The sequence below is a fragment of the Dermochelys coriacea genome, chromosome 8 (assembly GCF_009764565.3).
Source record: "Dermochelys coriacea isolate rDerCor1 chromosome 8, rDerCor1.pri.v4, whole genome shotgun sequence".
Classification (NCBI taxonomy): domain Eukaryota; kingdom Metazoa; phylum Chordata; order Testudines; family Dermochelyidae; genus Dermochelys; species Dermochelys coriacea.
The window spans coordinates 84958249-84981862 of record NC_050075.1 but is presented as its reverse complement, the minus strand read 5'-3'; the positions used below and the strand labels follow the sequence as shown (position 1 = coordinate 84981862).

The 23614-nt window shown below is 42.2% G+C and overlaps 1 protein-coding gene across 5 annotated transcripts in view; it reads left to right on the top strand.

Moving 5' to 3' along the window:
* MSH4 (mutS homolog 4) overlaps positions 1–13216 on the top strand; it is a 65738-nt gene extending 52522 nt beyond the window's left edge. For 4 of the 5 annotated variants that reach the window (XM_043490750.1, XM_038412763.2, XM_038412766.2 and 1 more), the window contains 6 exons: positions 290–490; positions 693–811; positions 5503–5631; positions 7192–7366; positions 10955–11043; positions 11705–13216. In XM_043490750.1, coding sequence (XP_043346685.1) covers positions 290–490; positions 693–811; positions 5503–5631; positions 7192–7366; positions 10955–11043; positions 11705–11896 — 905 coding nt within the window. In that variant the 3' untranslated portion in view covers positions 11897–13216. Of the gene's footprint in view, positions 1–289; positions 491–692; positions 812–5502; positions 5632–7191; positions 7367–10954; positions 11044–11699 lie in introns of all 5 variants that reach the window. The other variant, XM_038412764.2, reaches the window with a different exon arrangement.
* Positions 13217–23614: the final 10398 nt, after the last annotated feature.

Here is a 23614-nt window from a genome sequence, read left to right as displayed (position 1 = left end):
TTTCTGTTTAATTAAAGGGAAATGCTTTAAGGCAAGCTTGTTTTGACTTATTTTGTAGATACAGGTTGGAGGAAACTGAGGCAGCGCCTTGTAGTGCTATGCCTGGCAGAGGAGTGAAGCCCCCAACTCAAGTAGCAAGACATTATTCAACAAGAGAAAGAGTAACAGACTCAGAACTCTGTTCTGCATGAGTGATTCTTATTTTATTTAAATATCTAACTTTTTAATAATTGCCATAGGTTTTTTGTATTTAGTGCTTAACATTTCTTATAATTTTTTCTTGGTTTAGTTCGTCCAGAATTTACTGATACCTTAGCAATCAAGCAGGGATGGCATCCCATTCTTGAAAAAATATCTGTGGAAAAACCTATTTCTAATAACACTTACATCACAGAAGGCAGCAATTTTATCATTATTACAGGACCAAATATGAGTGGAAAATCAACTTACCTGAAACAGATTGCTCTCTGTCAAATTATGGCACAGATTGGTGAGCTACAGTTTACCTTATAAGTATTCTTTTGAACTGCTTGTATTGTTTTCTACTGAAAATGTCATTATTTACTAAGTGGAAAAATGTTTCTAAAAATAAGATGAGATTTTATCTGTGTATTAAACAAGACCAGTTTTTAGCTATAGTGTTACTACCAGTGATAACATAAGATAACTTGTACTTTTATTTTATTTTGCAGGTTCTTACGTTCCAGCAGAATATTCTTCTTTTAGAATTGCTGAGCAAATTTTCACTAGAATTGGTATGGATGATGATATAGAAACAAATTCATCAACATTCATGAAGGAAATGAAAGAGGTACATGTTTAAATATTTTAGTATCAAGGGCTCTAATTAACATTAAGCTGGTACAGTTTACATTGGTTTATGGATATATATTTCATTGGCACTGAAGCACTTCTATTTTAGACTAGCACATGTCAGGGACAGTGTAGAAGTACTTGGTCCTGCCTCAGCACAGTGGCTGGACTAGGTGACCTCTCAAGGTCCCTTCCAGCCCTACATTTCTACGATTCTGTGTACAAACAAAGCAGTCAAAGACAACTTGGCTTCTGTATCTCTCTTCCATATTGTATATCATGAGAGAGCAGCATCTTTTAGAAACATAGATCCCAGGCCATGTAGGGTTTTACAGGTCAAATCCAGCATCAGAAAATCAACTCAGGCACTAATAGGCTGTCACTATCAAGCACAGAACTTAATACAGTCGTACGTGTTATGTGAATTACAGTCTTAATGTGATTATGGGGAAAACAAGTCTTTACTTAACAAGTGGATTTTGGATCAGCTTCAGTTTCCACATGAATTTAAGATGCATCCCCATATAGAGTTCATTACAGTAGTCCAGTCTTGAGGTGATTCATCTAAAAGAAATGTTAACTACTAGATGGCTGTTTGTAGAGTGAAAGAAAACTGTATGGATGTTGCTGCTATATGATCCACTAGTTGCTGCTCAGAGACTACCAATAGGCAGGTGATGACAACATTTGACCATGTAGTCTCCACTGCTAAAGCACAAACAATATTGTCAAATCGGCATCCGAACATCACCCAGTGAAGTCCCAGATTGAACAGCAATGGAAATAAATATTCTGCAAAAACTGACTCCATCCAGAGCCACTTAAGAGAATCGTAGACCCAGCTCTGTAAATTTGCCAATTGAATGTTGAAGGTATTTCCCAGCCTACAAGTGACCAGCTAGCTCATGTTACTTGAGACATGATTAACATCATTACCCTGCAAGAAACTCAAGAACCATGCTGCCATATTGCTGGCTACAATCTCATCACCTACCTCCATCACCGAAAACACAGCCTTGCTATGTACATCAAGCACAGCATTGAGGATTATGACACAATAGTTGCTAGGAGCAACTCTGGAATCTTCACTATCTCAGTAAGAATCAGCAAGATAAGAGTGTTTTAACACAGGGGAGGGCAAACTTTTTGGCCTGAGGGCCACATCGGGTTTCCAAAATTGTATGGAGGGCTGGTAAGGGGAGGCTGTGCCTCCCCAAACAGCCAGGGGTGGCCTGGCCACCACCCCCTATCTGACCCCCCCTGCTTCTCGCCCCTGGACTCCTGCCCCATCCAACTCCCCCTGTCCCCTGATGGCCCCCCAGGACCTCTGCCCCATCTACCTCTCTTACTGCCCCCAGACCACTCCGCCCTGACTGCCCCATCCAACACCTCCTCTCATTCCTGATTCCCCCCTGGGACCCCTGTCCTCTGACCGCCTCCGGAACCCCTGCCCCCCCACTGCCCTATCCAACCCCCCCTCCTTCCTGACTGCCCCCCCAGGACCCCTGCCCTCTATCTAACCCCCCCTGCTCCCTGCCCCCTTACTGCGTTGCCTGAAGCACCGATGGCTGGCAGCACTACAGCCACACCACCCAGAGCACCAGGACAGGCAGCCGTGCCGCCTGGCTGGAGCCAGCCACACCACCGCACAGCACAGAGCACTGGGTCAGGCTGCAGCTTGGCAGCTGTGCTGTCCAGCAAGAGCTTGCAGCCCCGTTGCCCAGAGCATTGTGCCAGTGGCGCAGTGAGCTGAGGCTGTGGGGAAGAAGGAACAGCAGGGGAGGGGCTTGGGGCTAGCCTCCCTAGTCAGGAGCTCAGGGGCTGGGGAGGACAGTCCTGGGGGCCGTAGTTTGCCTACCTCTGGTTTAACGTGTATAAACCACTGAATACAGACTGTCTTCTCCCTCATTACCCACACTCTATCTCCTGGCTTATATATATATATGTCATTGATTTCAGTAGCCACCACACAATGTGGGGCTATGCTAGTAACGATACTGCAGGTGAGGCTCTTGTGGAATTATCATCAAATGAAGACACATACCTTCTTTTCTATGCAAAAGACAGAGGCATTTTTCATTTTGCTTCCTGGAACAGGGACTGCAATCCAGATCTCTGTTTCATCACCGAAGACCAGTTGAAATCCCTCAGAATACATCTAGCACTACTCTTGCTATTTCCCACACAGCTAGCATCGACTGGTTATACTCCACATTGGGTTTGAACTCCAGAAGTCATGTCATTACCCAAATGGCAATAGAAGTTTCAAAGGGAAATTGGCCAGGATTCACTGCAACAATTGAGGCCACCATTGACACAATTCCACTGGAAATTTCAGTTGTTTCAGCAAGCTTATCCAAATAGCTGTAAGAAAAAACATCTCTCACAGCAAACAATCGATATACCCCATACTGGAAATAAGAAGCAAAAAGGCTATTAAAGATGAACCAAATAAATACAATTGCAGAAACACTTCTGAACTCAAAAGTACTAGGGGACAAATCAACTAAGCATAAAGTGTGCAGAGAGCTCTGACACAGTCAGCTCACTGCTTATCCCCAATCTCCCTATCATTTCCCTTCACCAAGGAAGAGGTGAATAACCTTGGAAGAATATTTCTTGTATTGGCAGCCAAACGAAAGTCCACTAAAGGTATGTCTACGTTGCTTATTCCTTTGAACGGTGTATAGCATACATATCCTACCTGCCCCTCTCCTGCCAGCACAGGTTTAAATAGCAGTGTAAAGGGTGAGGTACTGTTTAGGTGAATATAATAAAGACATGCCTGAAGCTTGTGAGTATGTACCCTACATGGCTCTCTACTCACCCAAGCAGTGACTCTCCCATCTACACTGCTATTTTTAGCAGTGTAGTGTCCTGCAACTGCATCCCCACTGCTAGAGTTTTTCCCAGTTGCAGGGAAAGACTCCAGTAGCAGGAAAAGGCTCCACTGCTGGAGCATTTCCCTGCCACAGTTGCTGCTGGAGCCTTTGCCCCCATATAAGACTCAAGCACCAGGGAGCTACACCTTCCATACATGTGGTGGGCAGTGTAGACATATGCTGACACCACAGTTTTAGGCTATCATCTAAACAATCGAAAAGCTAGGGCAGAGCTGCACATGGACTTCTGTGACTAGTAGGTAAGACTGCAAAATGTCTTGATGTGATATTAGACCAAAGCCTCACATTCCACTAGCACCTGAAAAATATCTCTGACAAAATAAAGGTGTGTGTAAACCCCATCCATAAGATGTCAGCAGCAACCTGGGGAGCCGATGCAAAAACTCTACAAACCTCTTCACTAGCCTTTGTCTACTCTGCCATAGAATACTGCTGACCCATCTAGACACATCATTTGTCAATTCTCAAACATCATCATGCAGGTCATTACAGGCATAGTAAAATCAATGCCACAACCATAGCTTCCCATACTGGCACACATCAACCCACTCCAAATTTGTTGCTACATGAGGGAACAAGGATTTTCCAATATATGAATACCTAAATAATATATCAAGATTCCAACTCAAATCCAGAAAACTTTTTTGGCTTATAGCGCAGGAGTTCAAAGACTTGGGGTTCTCCCACAAAGATCAATGGTGAGCAAGGCGAAAGGTCTCCATACAAACACGTTATCAAGGATTCAACTGAACAACCCACTGGCTTTTCACTCACATGGAAAATATGCTTCACTTTGAACTGAATGTGCACATCACATGGCAGATTTGCCTCTGTCCTCCATGAATGGGGACTGATGCACAATCCTATTTGTGAGTGCAGAAACACTTCAAACTATGAAACGCCTTATCAACCAGTGTCCCAAATGATCATATATCAGTGGTATTTCTTCCATCTACTCTGTGTCACCTGAAGCAATCAATTGGATTGCCAACTTAGAGCTGCACATCTAATGATGCTGTTTTTAAGCCATACGAAAGAAAAAGAGTTTAACCAGCCTCCATATTGCAAACAGGTATTAGTAACTAGCACAACTGGACTTCTCAGGAAGCAGGGCAGAAAAATAATACCAGTACGTTGTTTTTTAAAACTTTTCTAAAATAGGCCTTCAATAAAATAAGGTAGAAAAACCCGCAACCATCCTTTTCTCTACCTGTTGGTCCTTTCTACAATTCCCTTAAAATTTTCTATTTTGCCTGCCATCTTCTATTTTTTTCTTCAAGATTTTCAATGCGAGTTATGGCCTTTAAGACCTGCTCTCCAACCAGCAAGCTGGAGATGAGCAGGAAGTTCTAAGAATTATTCATAATAGCTTTTCTATAAATAATATTACAGTTTTAAGTCCAATATCTCTGAAACCATTCCAACAGGAATAGAAATCACTGTTCCATTGGACATTTAGTCTTGATGTTTCATTAGGTATTGTACCTTAAATTATTGTTGGGCCATATCTGACTGTTGCCAGTACTCCACCCCTGAAATCTGATTTTGAGGAAAAATTACATATTTAGAGATAAAGAGGCAAACAGTTTTGTGGCAGGATGTTTTGTTTTAAAATGTCAGCTGTTTGGAAGCAGCTCAGAGGTGAAAGCCATGGATCTTCTGATAGGATTTTATTCTTTACTCACATTACCAGTGGACTTTTTGTTGGTTTGTTTGGTTTTTCGGGAGAGGGAGGGAGGGAGTATTTAAAAATTTACTGTTAAAAATAACAGTTTTTTTTTCTTAGATAACATACATCATACAAAATGCTAATGACAAATCACTCATCATAATTGATGAACTTGGCAGAGGTACCAGTACTGAAGAAGGTATTGGCATTTGTTATTCAGTGTGTGAATATCTACTGAGTCTGAAGGTATTTTTTATATTTTTTTAATCATTAGTCTCTACAATTTGTAATTGTTTTCTCATGCAGCTTTAAAATGGTACTAAATAAAAACATTTTCTCATACTCCAGTCTTCATTTTATGGACAATTCTGATCTAAATAATACAGATGCACTTACTGGGATATATGGATAGATAAGAGATTGATCAATAGATAAGAATAAGGACAAGGATGCCATGCTTCCTGCCCTTCTAGTCCTTGTCCTATCCTTATTCCAACCACAGGATCATCCCTTGAACACACTCCTTCTAATCCTTGGCTCCATTCCTGTTCTTTCCATTGGCCAAGACTTTGCCTTGGCTTTTAACAGCTTTGCAGTGACTATACCAAGAATGAGACTAACAACAATATCCCTAAAGCAGTTGTTTGATAATTGGTTCTATGAGAATCCTGCAGTATTTGGTTCATGAAATGAACCCTTTTGTTTGTCTTTCCATGTTGAAAGCAAACTAATTAACCCCTTCAGTTTTGCTTGGAGATTAGAGTTTATACACCCAAATCTCCAAAGGGAACTCCAAACTGGCTGCTCCCCTTCCAAAATCTGTTGGGATCCTCCACCGCCACCCCCCCTTAACTTAAAGGTGGGTAGACAGAGTTCATGGCTTATCAAGAGAAGCAGAAATGGCCTTTAAGTTGGGAGGAAACTCCAATTACTTCCTAGCTATGTGATTAACTTCAGCATGTTGTCAAACTTTTGCAGACCTGGCTATAGGCTGGACTCTTACCCAGACTTATTTTAGAATACTTTTGCAGATTGGTTTGAAATGTTCAAATATTTCTCACAGTTTTAGCTGAAGGACAATATATAATATCAGAATGTTCAGGCAATTTTGTGAAAATTCTTGACAGTAATTTTGGTAAAATTGTATGAAAGTTAGGAAATTCTGTGTTAGGTGCTACATTTATATATTCCATGGGGAAGGGGTTGGGTAATTCAGGTTGGTAAGATGTTAGGTCATCCAGTCCGTCTCCCTGCCAGTAAAGGATTGTATCCTAAATTCATTATTGTACTTATTCCCAGTCTAGTTTAAAATATGTCATGTATTGAGACTTCCATTGTTCCTCTTATGAGGTTGTTCCATAGCCTAATAGATCTCACTTGTTTTTTTTTTTCTGATGTGCAGTCTAAATGGTCCATTTTTGTTATGTCATTAGGTTGATCGAACATATTATGTTCAGCAAACAATATCACTTAATTTAAAACAAAGGACTCATTTAATATATTTCTGAAACTGCTTTAAAACTGCCTGTAATTGGAGCTTTCTTTACTATTTTGCTGTAATCATGCCCATGTTTACAGTACCAAAGAAATAGATCTCTTCATTCAATTTAATATTTTTTAGTAATTTCAGGGCATTTTTTCAAAGCAATGCATGTAGATTTAGCCATCAGTGAAAGTCATATTGCTAAATCCCGTACCCACTTTGAAAATATATATTTTAACCTTATTTTGCTTAATTATAATGAATTATGAAGGATTACTTTATAATATATATTATAATATTTCTATTTCTGTTGCCTAATTTAGGCATTTACTCTATTTGCTACACATTTCCTGGAACTGTGTCATATAGAAGCTTTATATCCCAATGTGGAAAACAATCATTTTGAAGTACAACATGTGAGAAATAGTGCTGGAAATAAGGAAAAAATTACTTATACTTACATACTTTCGAAAGGACACACAGAGGAAAAAAACTATGGTAATGGACTTCAGTATTAATATTAATAACTTATTAAAAATTACATAAGATATCAAACTATTAGGGTCTAACATTCCTACTATCCACTGATAGATCACTCCATATTGTGAATAATTTTTTACATAGTAACTGTTACAGGTTCAGCAGTGGCCTAGAAGAACTTCATCACACCACTGAAGATGCCATCACATGGCTAGATGACTATGCACTGCTAAATAAATAAACAGGTTAAAATAGTGCTCCAGTTATTTTTGTATTTTAAATAGTTGTGTAATAAGGTAGTATTTTGTGTCCACAGTATGAAAAACTTGATTGTCTAATAAAAATGATCTTTCCGCTCTCAGACTTCACCTGGAATCTTCAACTGGTTGAGAACACAGTGACCTGAGATGAGTCACTCTGAACACATAATAGCTGTACTGAGTGCTTTGCATTGATTTCCTGTTAGATTATGGGAGCAATTCAAGGTGCTGTGTGATAGTCTTAAATGGATGACTGCACATTCAAGACTTATCTGAGAGCTGTCTCTTTTGTCTTTGCTCATATAGGATGATATAAAAAAGTTAACTAAAAGCTGTACCTATTTGGCTCATCCTAAATAAATGAAGGCTTTATTAAAAATGGCAAATTAATGTTCATAGATGTGTGCCTCCATTTATTGATGCAGAGAGGCACTTTTTATCCTTTGAAATGTCAAAACAGTGTTCTTGGTAAAGGGGTTCATTAGTCCTTTAAATTTAATATAAACTGTAGTGAAGCAGACTGTGTAACAGATTAAAACATTTTATTTGTCTCATTGTCATCCATTCATTTCTTTATAGACCCATAATCCTTTGGGGAGTGAAAAGAATCCACTTAATGTTTCTGAGGGCTGGTCTACACTACCCCTTATGTTGAATAACTTATGTCACTCAGGGATGTAAAAAAGACAACGCCCTGAGCGATGCAAGTTATACTGACCTAAGTGCTGGTGTGTGCAGCCATACATCAGCGGGAGGTGCTCTCCTGCCAATGTAGTTACCACCTCTCGTGGAGGTGGAGTAATTATGCTGACGGGAGAGCTCTCTCCTGTTGATATAGTGTGTCTTCACCAGACATGCTGCAGTGGAGCAGCTGCATCTAGTGGAGACTAGCTATAAATGCTAGATTTTGTAGTTTGATCCCTGATTTAGCTTATGTAATCAATAGGGAGTTGTCTCACAACACACAATTTTTACAAGCCTGAGATAGCTGAAGACTAAATTATTTGAGTTAAAGTTAGAATTAATTAAATATAAAATGTTCCTTCTATGCCTTTATCACAATTTCACTGCTAATTTGCCTCACATTGGTAACACAAGGCCAGTTTTGGGGATTTTTTACAAGATGAATTCTGAAGAATTATACATAGATTTATAGGACTGGAAGAATTCATGCATGTCCCCTGCAGATTTATTTGCTTCCCTGCAGAAAAATGACTTTCTGACAGGGAAGAGCAGTAACGCACCACTCCCTAGCTGTGCGTGTACATTGTTTCAGGAACCCAGAGCAGCCGTCAGAGACGTAAATCACCACAGGCCTGGGGACATCCCAGCAAGTGGCTTCTACCCTGAGCCAGGATCAGCTGCTAGTCCTGGCTGGGCTGGAAGCAGGAGAGAATGGGACTTCCCCTTCCCCTGAAAGGAGTGGGTGGGGCTGTGTCAGACCCACCCCCAGAAACCTCCCCCAGCTGCAGGAAACTCAGCATCCTCCCCTGCTCCTCAGCTGTTGGGGAGGGGGGAAAGGGTCACTGTATGGGGAGCTGCTCCCCCATCCACCCAAACCCCGTGCATCTGAACCTCCCATACCCAGATACCCCTGCCAAGCCTGATTCTCACTCAGAAGCCCCCCCCCCCCGGCCTTTCATAACCTGAACCTCATCCCGTTGAAGCTCAACCCCTGCATCTGGTTGGCCCCCTGCACCCAGAACCCCTGCCTCTGGACCCCCACCCCTGCACCCAGACTACCCCCAGTGAGCTCCTGCACTCAAACCTCCATCCTGATGAACCTGAGTCCCCACATCCAGACCCCCATGCCACTGAACCCCAACTAGCTGCACCCAGATCTCCAACCCACCAAGCCCCTCTCCGCCAGAACCCAGACCCCCCTGCTAAGACCCCCACACCCAGACCCATCTGCTGAGCCCCAGCCATTCCCATTGCCCCTGCACCTGGAAGCCCCCCAGTGAGCCTCTGTGCATCCAGATCCCCTCACACCTAGACCCCCAACTGAGCTGCCTGTACCCAGATTGTCCCACACACAATCCTCTCACTTCACAGCTGGATCCTGCCTGGTTGAGCCTGCCTGTCCCACACCTGGTACGCCTGGCACAGAGGGGCAGGCCTACGCCTTGTGCTTTGTGAGGGTCAGGTGCAGCCTCACCCCTGATTCCATGTCCCGGAGGGTGGGGAGGCTGCAGGGTGATCTCCCCCCTATGTACAGCCAGTGGCCTGTGCTGACCACTGTCATGTTATAGCCTCTGGATTTATTTATTGACAAAACTTGCAGAATTTTTGGAGAATTTTAAAATATTGTGTGCAGAATGCCCTCAGGAGTAGTGTTCAGTTGAGGCACCTGGTCTGCTAGCATCACAGGGGGGATTTAAGGACTCCTAGGAGCCTTTCTTTTTCCTCTCAGCTTTCAGAGGAGGCAGAAGCATGCAGCCCAGCCATTGAAAAGAGAAGCTTTTCAGGAGCTGTTGGATTGGGTTAGGCCCCAAGTTCTCCTAGACCAGTTAAGGGATGGAGGAAGCATCAGACATCACAGTCTTGGGAGCAGGACAGGCACCAGTGATACTCTGTCCCTCTTCCCAAAGTTAAATGGCTCATCAGGTGAGACACTGGAAAACAGTCTCAACCATTTTCACTGATCCTGGAAACCAACCACCCAGACTCTGATCTCCATCTCGTTCTCCTCACTGCAGTAAGGCTCCTTCTGTTTAGGGTTAAAACCAGGATGTCCAAGATGATGTCTTGAGCCCATACAAATGTATGGCTGAGAGTGTGTATTGATCACCCTTCCAGATTTCCTGGGACATTATCTCAGGAAGGATGAACCTGAGAAAATCTGGACAGGTGGCAACCTTACTTTTGTTCCACACCCAGCTCTTCTCTCTTCCCTATTGGATCAGACTTAAGTGAAGGCTGCTAAACCCACTTCCCAACTTTGTTCTCCAATCCTCTTAGTGAGGGATCTTCTTCCTATTCCGTAGACTTTGCCCCTCCTTCAGTAATGGAAAAAGAGCTGTCTATTCTCAGCCCTAGTATTATAGCTGATGCACCTTAGCATGAGCAGTCAGCTTGTGTCAGAATAGCTATTTTGAATACATAGAATATATATGTTTTAGAGCAAGCATCACCACAGGTCCTCAGTAACTTGATTTAATCCTTGCTCTTTATAAATCAGACTGCTAGGAAAATTACTGAGTTCAGATACAGAGAAGAGGAAACTTATAGGGGAATGAAATAAAAAAATCTTTTTGAAAAAAATCATTTGAGTGACATTTTGATTAAGATAAAGATTCATTCTGGCACAGAGAGTAAAGGACTACTTTATATTTTTTATGTTTAGGATTAAAGGCTGCCGAAGTTTCTTCTCTACCACCATCAGTAATTTTGGATGCAAAGGAGATCACAACTCATATTGCTAGACAAATTTTGGTATGTAGTAGTAATTTGCAGTAGTTAATTTATAGTCTTATAAAACACACATCTCCAATATGTTCTCATATATTGTCTATTGTTTTATAAAAATGTAAGTAGGTCAATATATTACAGAGATATACAAGTATGGCACATAAAAATAAGATCTAATTATACAGGGATCATTGGGAATTTTTAAAGAAAATCAGTTTTACTTTTAACAAATTTGCTAATAAAATTACTGTGAGAAAGGAAGAGAAGGATTTTATTTTATTCTTTTCAAAAAGCTTCTTTATTCCATGAACTGTTGCAAAAAAAAAAATCTGTAATTTATTTATATAATCTTCATAACATTTCGCCAGAATTTTACAGACTAAGAAGTTGTTCGTAGGATAGATTTCAAACGGATTTCTCAGTTCATTATGGTGTTAGGTCAAGAAACTAGACATTATGTTTTTGGGAGTGGTTTTAATGGGGTTTATTGAAGATCACTGTCAAATGACAACACAGAGCTCTGTCATTACTATCAAGAAGTACTAGATATAGTCCTAGATAGAATCTGCAAATGGTACATCAGCAGACACAGAACTGGGACAGGCAGAAAACAGCCAACATTACAATTTCAATAAATGAATATCTGTGTTCACATTTTAATGTATGTTTTTATTTTTAAGAACAGCAAAAGCAAAGAACCACTCCTGAGACATTAAGACAGAGGGCTGTATACCATCTAGCAACAAGGCTGGTTCAGACTGCAAGGAACTCTCGATTGGATGCAGACAGTTTGCGAATATTTTTGAAAGGCCTGAAAAAAAAGTATGAAGCCGATTGTCCTGTGTCTGGACAAGCACAAACTGAAGATGGCCAGTAATGTATAGCTTACATTGATGGACTAATTTATTTGGTGAAGGCCAGAATATTAATTTTCTGTATCACTGACATGTAATGGTTTTATTTTTTAAAATAGTTGATTCTCATCAAATTATATTCACTACTGAATCACCACATTTCCTATATGTGGGTATAAATAGTTATTCCTCAGAAGAATTTTTTTGGAGCAAATTTTAAACAGAAGCATTTTTTTGTATAAATAGTATAACTATGAAAAAAATTTTCATAAGACTCTTGATATGTCACTGATGGCCAAAAGTCCCGATGTGCTTTTTTCTGAAGAGATTGAGGGCTGGAGGCCCCACTCCATTTTGCTAGAGACTGGTGGAGACACTACTCCAAACCTTCTCTAGCAACAGAGAACGGTGAGTAGGTTTATTTCAAAATAGAAAATTAACGCTTTTACAGAGTCTATCAGTACATCTCTCCACCACCCTGAAGCTGGATTAAATCCTTTTAAGATGCATGGCCCCAGTATGGAGAGAAGGAATGGACCAAACCAAAGAAAGGGAGTTGTGGTAGGCAGACAACTTATTTGCTCTTCCTGGATATAACTCCCTGGCAAATGAGGTGGTGATGTTTTGGCCTTCCACAGACAGGTGTCATTTGGTGGAATAGGTCAGTCGACAGACTGCAAAGCCAGCACCCTTGCCCTTTTTTTACAGGAAATTGCACATACGTTGACATGGTTAAGCCTTTAGCATTACTGATGCCTGAACATTAAAGGAATGTAATTAACATTAAAACTACATTTGACTGAACATGCTTTTCATGTACTACAGCTACAGGTAACATCTAAGATTACTTCTTTATAATTCTGACAAAGATTGGAGAAAGTATTATTTCAGCTCTGTCTTTTGTTTTTTTTTGTGCACTTGAACACTTTAGTCATTTCACTCATATGTAGATGGCTAGTTTCTCTGTCTAGTCTTATGCAGTGATATATATATATACACACACACACACACACACACACACATCACCTACTAGCCAGAAGCGGGGCATTTACCACACCTCTGGAAATAATTTTGGCTTAAGGTTGCCAAATTGAAGGTCCAGTCACATCTCTGAGTTGGGGCCAGTGAGGATCTCCCTCCACCTCAGTGGGAGCTCTAGGAGGGATTCCCTTTAATCTTGTGCCCACCTTATCTTAAAGCAACCATGTGGGGGCACAGTCTAGCCCAGGAGCGGGCAAACTTTTTGGCTTGAGGGCCACATTGGGTTTCCAAAATTGTATGGAGGGCCAGTTAGGGGAGGCTGTGTCTCCCCAAACAGCCCGGTATGGCCCTGCCCCCACCTCCTATCCGAACCCCCTCAACCCCCGCTTCTCACCCCCTGACGGCTCCCCCAGGACTCCTGCCCCATCCAACCCCCACTGTCCCCTGACGGCCCCCCGGGACTCCTACCACATCCACCACCCCCTGTCTCCTGACCACCCCTGGACTCCCCACCCCTGACTGCCCCTTGCCGCCCCATCCAATCCCCCTCTCCTTCCTGACTGCCCCCCCAGGGACCCCTGCCCCATCCAACCCCCCTGTTCCCCACCCTCTGCCCACCCCGACCCCATCCACGCCCCTGACCAACCCCCCCCCCCACTCCCCTGCCCTCTATCCAATCTCCCTGCCCCCTTACTGGGCTGCCTGGAGCACCAGTGGCTGGTGGTGCTACAGCCATGCCGCCCAGAGCACCACGTCAGGCTGTGACTCTGCAACTGTGCTGTCCGGCCGCCCAGAGCATTGCGCCGCACTTAGGCTGTGGGGGAGGGGGAACGGCAGGGCCGGGGACTAGCCCACGAACCGTTCTTTGTGCATCTCAGATCTAGCCTATAAAAAGTTAATAAACCCTTAAACTATGAAAGGTTTAAGTAAGTGTTTGTACAACATTTAATAAATAGCCTTTTCTAAATTACAGTAGTTTACTTTTTTCTTGTGCATATTTTATTTTCACATATTTAAAAAATATCAAGGGAAAAAAAATTTTAAACTCAGTCTCCAAAGTTTCCTTTTCAAGAGCGTCTCCTGCCTAGCTGTGTCAATTACAGAGAGACATGAAAGATGCAGCATTTTGGCTGAAGGCAGTTTGTAGCAAAGACTTCACAATTGTCAATTCCCCAGGGGCTCCCAATGATTTTACATTGATTTTTTAAATCAGTTGAAAACACCACCAATACATTTTTTCTCCAATGTTTTTCCTTCCTTTTTTGGATTATTATTATTCACACAGTACCCAAAATGTGATAGATACTTTACATAGACGTGACTAGTCTCTGCTTCAAAGAGTTTACGATTGAAACTGAAGATTCAGACAAAAAAATGTGAGTAAGGAAGTAACAAAAGAAATGTAATTCTTGTCCACTTGCCCCAACAATATTCTCACTGAACTGTTATCTGTCTGATCAGTTTTTAAATCGCTTATTATAGGTGGAGATTGTAGGGATGCTTCAAGGCAAGGTTGCCTAACACTTTCTATTATAAGACCTTTTTTTCAGTTGCTTATAACTTTGCCAAACTTTAGGCTGAAATTTCTCATACTAGATGTCTGCCTTGGGTTGATTCTTTTTTGGATCTTTACAACAAAAATAGTTCAGCTGCTTCTCAGAACAAAGTTAAGGACATATAGGTTGTTTTGCCCTCATTAAAAACATTCTTACAACTGTTTCATTGTGAAACTTCAGTACCTCCATGGTTTAGAGCAGGGACATGAAATTTGCTGAAGGGGGAAGTGTTGCCTGCATGTCAGGGAAGTGCATTTTTCTGTACCCATAAAAATATGCTCAAATTTGGTATAATTACAGGTCTAGAAAAACCACAATTCACACATGCTCAGTAGAGAATTGTTAGACTTTGGCAACTAAATTCTCTAAAGATTCCATCTGTTCAGAGTATGCTGCAGCCTCGGGCTGCAGGGCCTAAGAAGAACCTTTCTGTAATTGCGCCTTATGGCTGCCAGGGTCCACTGTGGCACCAGACACAGGAACGGAAACCCAGGGAAACTCTCTCACCTGTACTCACAATCTTCCTGCATTATTGCTCATGTCATAGAATATCAGTTTCATGGGTAGTGTTAGTCTATAGAGTATAACTTTTTAGCCATAACTGAACATTTTTATTCCAAGCTGAACACACAGAATTTGAGGGAAAATTACGCATTTCCTGAGGGAGGAGAGAGTGAAGGGAAAAGGCAGTTAGGGAAGAGGAGATCACTAGCTCTGTTTTTTCCTCATAAGGTTGCAGACAGTTGATGCAAAGGTCACTGCAGACACAGAGTTGAGGTCTCTAACATGACAAACCCAGTCTTATTTCCATGGCCTTTCAGAATGATTAAAACTGGTTTTAGTCAATCCTGTCTCTAACCCTATAATGACAGGTTTCAGAGTAGCAGCCATGTTAGTCTGTATTCGCAAAAAGAAAAGGAGTACTTGTGGCATCTTAGAGACTAACAAATTTATTTGAGCATAAGCTTTCCTGAGCTACAGCTCACTTCATCCTTTTCTAGAACCAGAGATAGACTCCAGGATTCCTGATCACCAGTATTCTACTGCTAACGAGGAAATAGTTGCATAACCACTGGGAAAATACATGTTAAGTCCTCCTCCACTGGATGTTCTACAAATGGGCTGTTACTCCTGTAGCTCAATAGTAAGGGTTTAAGATAGGAATCTGAAGATGAGGATGTTCAAACCCTGTGTGGGAGGATTGAATAGTTGCATATGTTTCATACGTCTGGAGAGACCACAGCTTTAAAACAGATTTTGTACTTTAAAACTATGTTGTGCTGTACACTATGATTTGAATCACCAAAATACATGTTTTGTTTCTGGAAAGAAAGTCTCCTAAAACAGGTTTCTTTCAAAAGGGGAGGTTTGTTCTCACAGCTTTCCCAATAGAGCATCCCTCTTATGCTCATGATTTTTCCATGTATGGACTGTTTTGAATTTGTTTCTAAAACATTGTTTTCCCATTAGACACACAGTATTCTCAGGAGAAGACTTTCCATATCTCCCATTTAAGTGGTTGGTAAAAATGCGTAGATGAGCCTTAGTGCACTAAGCTACCATACCAACAATAGAGTGTAGCCATGGTGGCACGGACAGCCGGAGGAGCTAGCTGCGCTGAGAATGTGCCTAGTGTCTTAGACAGAAACATACCCAGTCAAAGCGGCTAGCTTCTCCGACTGCTATGACTATACTCTGTTCTTAGCATGCTAGCTTAATCAGAGCTAGCACAAGTATGTCTCCTCGAGCTGGGAATTACACCCCAGCTCAAAGTGCAGACAGTTTTAGAAGAATGATTTAAGCCTTTTCCTTCTTCCTCCCTCCAAGTACCAAAACACTTTCTTTGTGCATGTTTTATGTGTAGACACATAGCATTAAAATCCCATCATTTCCTGGGGTCCATCTCTGGCCATTTTACACCATTTCCATGCAACTCGGTTCAAGGTGGGTAGGTTGGAGAGACACGGCGTTTTTGTTCCCTCTCTGGCTGTAGCCTGGGCAGTACAGTAGGTAACTGCTATGTAAAGTCAGGGGTAGGGAGAGACTTACCACTTTCAAATCAAATATACAAATAGGAAACTCTGAGGAGTGTTGAGCACTGCTGCAAGAGAGGGACAAAGGTAGCTCTGAGTCTGTGCTCTCCCAGTCCTATGGCTGCTTTATGCCACGCTAGTCCCCTGGTACATGTAAGAAGAGCTTATTCTAATTGCTTTGGCTGCCTGTGGCTCCAAAGGGCCACTATGGCATCCCAGAATTGCCAGGGTTCAGAATGCCTTAGCCAATCCCCTGGCACTCTAAAAGCCGATATAGTGCATCTACCACATTCATTGATTTCCCTGATGCTGGCAGGATCCTCCTGCAGCCAAGTAAGGCAGCGTTAGGACAGCTTTGCGCTGATGGAGCTGCACTGATGCTGGTGAAAGTCTGGCACATGGTGTTGTACACATAGAGATTAATTCACAGCAGGAAAAAGGAAGTTCTTCACGCAGCGCACAGTCAACCTGTGGAACTCCTTACCTGAGGAGGTTGTGAAGGCTAGGACTATAACAGGGTTTAAAAAAAAGAGAACTAGATCAATTCATGAAGGTTAAGTCCATTAATGGCTATTAACCAGGATGGGTAAGAAATGGTGTCCCTAATCTCTGTTTGTCAGAGGGTAGAGATGGATGGCAGGAGAGAGATCACTTGATCATTACCTGTTAGGTTCACTCCCTTTGGGGCACCTGGCATTGGCCACTGTCGGTAGACGGGATACTGGGCTGGATGGACCTTTGGGCTGATCCAGTATGGCCATTCGTATGTTCTTATGCATTTGAGTACAAAAACAAACAAACAAACAAACAGGATAAAAAAAAAAAGTTTGGCCTGATGTGAAATGACAAGTAAGTTGTCCTTTATTTAATGACTCCTCTGGGTTTTGAGCAGTGGGTGAAATTTATCAAGATTATATTCATTTTCCAATTTCCTACTAACCATAGCTCTTCTATATGTGCTGTGTAAATTCCAGCCATGATTTGACCTGTTATTTCTCTTTTCAACTTCTTATAATTTAGAATTGAAGATGGATCTGGAAACCTTAATGTGGGGATAAAGTATGAAATGCAAGATTTTTAAACATAGGGTAAATGTCTTTGGTATTAGCAATGGTGGATTAGCCACTGGGCCAGTGGGGCCCGTGCCCAGGGCCCCCAGCCAATTGGGAGCCCCAGAAAAATGGGCACCCCCGCACCCTGACCCGCTCCGCCCAGCGATGTAGTAAGAGGCGGTGGGCTCTGAGGGTTCTCATTGTGTGTGTGGTGGAGAGAGGAAGGGTCTCTTGGAGTCCTGGTGCAGGGAATGAAGTTGGGAGGGAGGGTATGGGGCCTCATGATGAAGAGGTAAGTTGGGAGAGGAGGAGAGATATGGGGCCTTGTAATGTAGGGGTTGGGTGGGGAGAGGGGATAGAAGAGAGAGAAAGGGAAGCTTGAGGATTTTGTGGTGCAGGGGAATCCACCTCCAACAATGAATGGTTGTAATTTCATTAATTATTTTGCTCAGGAAAAAAATTAGATAATCACTATTGTCTCTCCGCTTTCACAAACAGGAGAGGAAGGTATTTTAAACATGATTTTTGCTAATAATTTAGCAACTTCAGGAGTAATTTAAATTAATTAAGCCCACAAGCTTGATTCATACTTAGTATTTCTGTTAGCACAAAATGCAGTAGTGCTTTTTTCAAATATGATAAACTACCAGAAAATGTTTCCTAACAGGTAAAGTTGCATAATACAATTTTATGTTAATGGAAATATAAATTCACATTTTCGAATGCTATTAAAACCTTCCCAGCTTAACTCCTCTGTGCAGCATTTAACTCATTTCTAGTTTTTATATGACATTCTTATAATTAAATAGCAATGTGTTCATAGCATTTGTACCATCCCAGATGTACTGCGGTGAATGGAGAAAGGGAACAATTTCTCTGTTGGTCTTGAATTTGTTCATGTAGTTGTGTTTATGGATCAGACCCTCCCTAATACAATTACACTGAATAGATTAAACAAATACCAATCTTAAGCAATGGCAATATGGTACTTTACAGGCTTACAGCTATAAATGCTAAAAATACCATCTCTCATACAGACATTAAAAGTTTCTCATTTTGTATTAAGCTACTGTGTGAAATGCGGTTGTCTTGTACTGCTAAAATAAAGTGATTGTATTATTAGCATTAGAAAATATGTAAATTACTAGATTCTGTTTAGGGACCATAAGATCTCTATCTACTCATTATTTGTCTGATTATTTCATGCTTGCTCCTATTACAAATTGCAAGGATCCTGGATAGAATTTTTAGCTAAATTATTGACCAATATTTATTTTGCCTGCATAACAAAAAATCCATAAATTAATTTGCCTGGTAGCAAGACTAATGATAAATAGGCATCTTAAACTTGGCTTTTAATCATTTACTGTAGATAGCTCAACAAATTCAAATTACAGTTAGCATAGTGTTTACTTTAATGCTCCAAATTTAACTTTTACTATACTTAATATGTGGTACACTTTATTATATAGGCTTGTTTTTAAGGCTGCAGACCCATAATGAAAATGGCTTCTGGTTGAAACTCGATTAGATTTTTACCCATATGAATGGGTTTTTTGTTTATAAATTCAAAATATATATATTTACTACATATACAGCTCAATGAAATAATCACATCTTTAAATCTGCTTACCTGACAATTCATAAGTTTGATGTGTCTATTAGTTTTAAGTATATATATGGTCACCGCTGGGAGAACCGTAGACTTATCACAGAGGATTTTGCCAGCTGTTAATTTGAGCACCTGGCATCTACCCCAGATCCTAAATGGTTCTGGAACTCACGTTGCTATTGAAAAAAAATGACTCCATATCACTTTTTATTTTATACATCTTAAATTAAAATAAAATCTAGAAAACATACTGAACTTTTAATTTTAAGCATACGAGTAGTCCCACTGAGTTCACTGAGACTCCTTACATGCTTAAAGTTAAACGTGCACTTAAACGTTTTGCAGGAGCAGGGTCAGCGTGAAGAAGATAGATTTTTTGAAAGAAGGGTTTCTTCTCTATTTTGGAAGGGACATTTGAAAATAGGAAATAAATCTTGGTGAGATGGATACAGGAATACTGTGTAGTTTTGGTGTCCACATTTTAAAAAGTATGTTGCAAAATTAGAGGGGTGCAGGAAAGAGCCACAAAAATTATTCAGGAGCTGGAGTAAATACCTTATAGTAAGAAACTTACAGCTCACTCTTTATTTTATCAAAAAGAAATTGAGAGGTGACTTGATTACAGTGTATGAATACCCTCATGGGGAGAAATTATTGGATAGTAATGGGCTCTTTCATCTAGTGGAGAATGGTATAACAAGAATCAGTGGTTGGAAGCTGAAGCCAGAAAAATTCAAATTAGAAATTAGATGCAATTGTTTTTTTAACAGCAAGGGTGATCAACCTTTGGAACAAACTACCAAGTGGTGGATTCTTATTCTCTTGATGTCCTCAAAACTTCATGCCATTCTGGAAGATATGCTTTAGCCAAACACAAGTTATTGGGTTTAATACAGAGGTAACGGGGTGAAATTTAATGGCCTATGATATAGAGGATATTAATCAAGATGATTTAATAGTCCGTTCCGGCCTTAAACTCCATGAATCCATCAAAATGCCATGTAAGATCCCTTGAGGCAAGGACAATGTCTTCATATGAGTTTGTGCAGGATTAGTGCCTTGGGTCAGAGTTCACATCACACTACCTGTCAGTACCTGGCCCAAGCAGGGGAAGCTAATGATCCAATCAGCAGATCAAATTTGGTGATGAATCCTGACCACATGCCACCTGAGATATGTTGTGCATATGCTAAGAAGGGAGACCCTGATCCTAATTAGGGCCTCTGGGGAATATTGTATTACAATTTTTAATAATACAAAAATAATTTTCACTGTTACTTTGCCACCCAAAAACCCAGAAAAATATTGGTGGAAATGTAACTTGAGTCTTGATTACCACCATCAGTTAGCACATAGCAATTGCTAGAATTTCAATGTATGCCTGCAGTAAGCAGGACCGACAGCCCTAATTTAGAGTAGATTTTGAAATAAGCTGTTCCTCATGATGTCTCCTCCCAAAAAGACAGAGTGGCCAAGAAAAATAGTTTTATGCATTTTACTTGTGTGGATGACAAGCCCTGAATTTTTTTTTTAATATACAACCCTAAAGAAAATGGAACATTTTGTATGACCCAAACAAGTCATAATGGCAGACTTCATAAACTTTTATCCCCTTGTTTTTATTAGTCAGGATGATGGCTGTCAAAAGAAAACTGATTTGACAAATACTGTACATGCCCTTCCTTTGTTGTTTTATGATTACAAGGATAAAAATTATCCAGTGAACAAACAATTCCAATATCGTATCCTGTTACAAACAGGATATTACTTGTTTCAGAGTAGCAGCCGTGTTAGTCTGTATTTGCAAAAAGAAAAGGAGTACTTGTGGCACCTTAGAGACTAACAAATTTATTAGAGCATAAGCTTTCGTGAGCTACAGCTCACTTCATCGGATGCATCCGATGAAGTGAGCTGTAGCTCACGAAAGCTTATGCTCTAATAAATTTGTTAGTCTCTAAGGTGCCACAAGTACTCCTTTTCTTTTTGCAAATACAGACTAACACGGCTGCTACTCTGAAACCTCTTTTTATTGTTTCCCATCTCTCTGACATCACAACCCCATTCTAGGGTTGCCAACTTTTGAACTGCACAAAACCAAACACCTTTGCCCTGCCCCGCCGCTTCCACAAGGCCCTGCTCCTTCCCCACCCCTTCTCCGAGGTCCTAACCCCCCTCCTCCATCGCTCTCCCCCACACCCTGTTAGGATATAGATATTCAGGCCTGTCTGTAAAGGCCTATACTCTAAGAATTTAGGTGGATTCTTATCACTTGGCTAGTTAGAGGTATAAAAGAAAGAATCAAAATCACTGTCTGCCGGTGTAAGGGCCTTCTCTTACTGTGACAGTCTGAGACCCTGTGTTTAGGCTAAGATCTTTGGCTAAGCAGCAGAGCCAGCCATAAACTGGGAAGCGAATGGTCAGATCCTCACATTCCAAACTAGTCACATTGAAATAAGGTGCTATTGGGCTGTAGGAATACAATCCTGTCCTGATAATGCCTATCGCCTCCAGAGAAAGGGAAGTGCCTAGAAGATATAAAAGGAAACTTAGTTTGATAGCATCCTGTCTGGCAAGAACTCACCTATCAATAGCTGGGATGTGAAATCCTCACTTCTGTATTGTTTTGTCATTATAGTTCCCACTTTGCCATTGTTTGTCTGTATAATCTCTGTCTCGTTCTGTGATTGTTTCTGTCTGCTGTATAATTAATTTTGCTGGGTGTAAACTAATTAAGGTGGTGGGATATAATTGGTTAAATAATCATGTTACAATATATTAGGATTGGTTAGTTAAATTTCAGTAAAATGATTGGTTAAGGTATAGCTAAGCAGAACTCAAGTTTTACTATATAGTCTGCAGTCCATCAGGAAGTGAGGGGAGGGGAAATGGGAACAGGGGTAGAGAAATTGGAATCATGTTTTGCTAAGGGCAGGAATGGGAACAGGGACACAGGTGTAAGGCTCTGTAATGTCAGAGCTGGGAAGGGGGACACTAAGGAAGGAAACTAGAATCATGCTTGCTGGAAGTTCACCCCAATAAACATCAAGTTGTTTGCACCTTTGGACTTTGGGTATTGTTGCTCTCTGTTCATGCGAGAAGGACCAGGGAAGTAAGAGGGTGAAGGAATAAGCCCCCTAACACACCCTCACTCACTTTTCACTGCGCTGGGGTAGGGGGTTGGGTATGGGAGGGGTGAGGTCTCCAGTTGGAGGTGCAGACTTCGGGGTTGGGCCAGAAATGAGGGGTTCAGGGTGTGGAAGGTGGCTCTGGGCTGGGACAAGGGGTTGTTGAGGTCTCTGGCTGGGGGTGTGGGCTCTGGGGTGGGGCCAGAGATGCGGGATTTGGGGTGCAAGAGTGGGCTCAGAGCTGGGGCAGGAGGTTGTGGGTGAGGGTGCCAGCTGGAGTGTGGGCTCGGGTGAGGCCAGGAATAATGGGTTTGGGTTGCAGGATGGGGCTCCAGGTGAGCGGAGGGGGTGAGCGGTGCCGGCTCTGGGAGGGAGTTTGGGTGCAGGAGGGGGTTCAGGGCTGCGGCAGGGGGTTAGGGTTCAGGAGGGGCTTCAGGGTGCAGACTCCAGCTGGGTGGCACTTACCTCAGGCAGCTCCCGGAAGCGGCTGGCATGTCCCTACTGCTCCTAGGTGGAGGGACCAGGGGGCTCTGCACACTGCCTGTGCCCGCAGGCGCCACCCCTGCAGCTCCAATTTGCTGGGGTTCCCAGCCAATGGGAGCCATGCTGGCGCTCAGGGCAGGGGCAGCGCACAGAGATCCCATGGCCTCCCCTGCACTAGGAGCCAGAAATGCTGGTGACTTCCAGGAGCAGCATGGAGCCAGGGCAGACAGGGAGCCTGCCTTAGCCCCGCTGCACTGCCAACCAGACTTTTAGCAGCCTGATCAGCAGTGCTGACTGGAGCCATTAGGGTCCCTTTTCGACTGGGCATTCTGGTTGAAAACCAGACACCTGGCAAACCTACCCCATTACCTTCCCTCTCTCTGCTTCTGATCCTGTGATTTTTCTAACTCCTCCCACACTACTTGTTTCCTGCAATTGTTACCCCTTTATGTATGCTCTCCTCACGCCCAGCTTTCTGCAGAGAGGTGGTCAGACAGAAGCAGGGCTGCAGGCAGGAGCAGACCGCAGAGTATAATTTGCTGGTGGCTATAGAAAGAAAGCAGCAGCCCTGCTCCCTCTGTTGGCAGGAGACAGTCTGTGCAGGGTTTGAGGAACAACTACAGTAACTTCGCACTTAAAGTCGTCCCGGTTAACGTTGTTTCATTCCCTGTGCGGCAGCTGCCCAGCAGGCTATCAGTTGCTGGCAGTTCAGCTGTCCCTCCCCGAACTGCCATTGCTGCTCCTACCCTTTGCCTTGGAGCTGCTCCCCAGAGCCTCCTGCTTCCTGTGGGGTGGGGGGGGGAAGAGAGGGAGGCTAATGTCAGGGTGTCCCCCTCCCCCCTGCTCCTGCACCCTGCTTACCCCATCTTCCATAGAGCAGGGGGACACACGACAGGGCT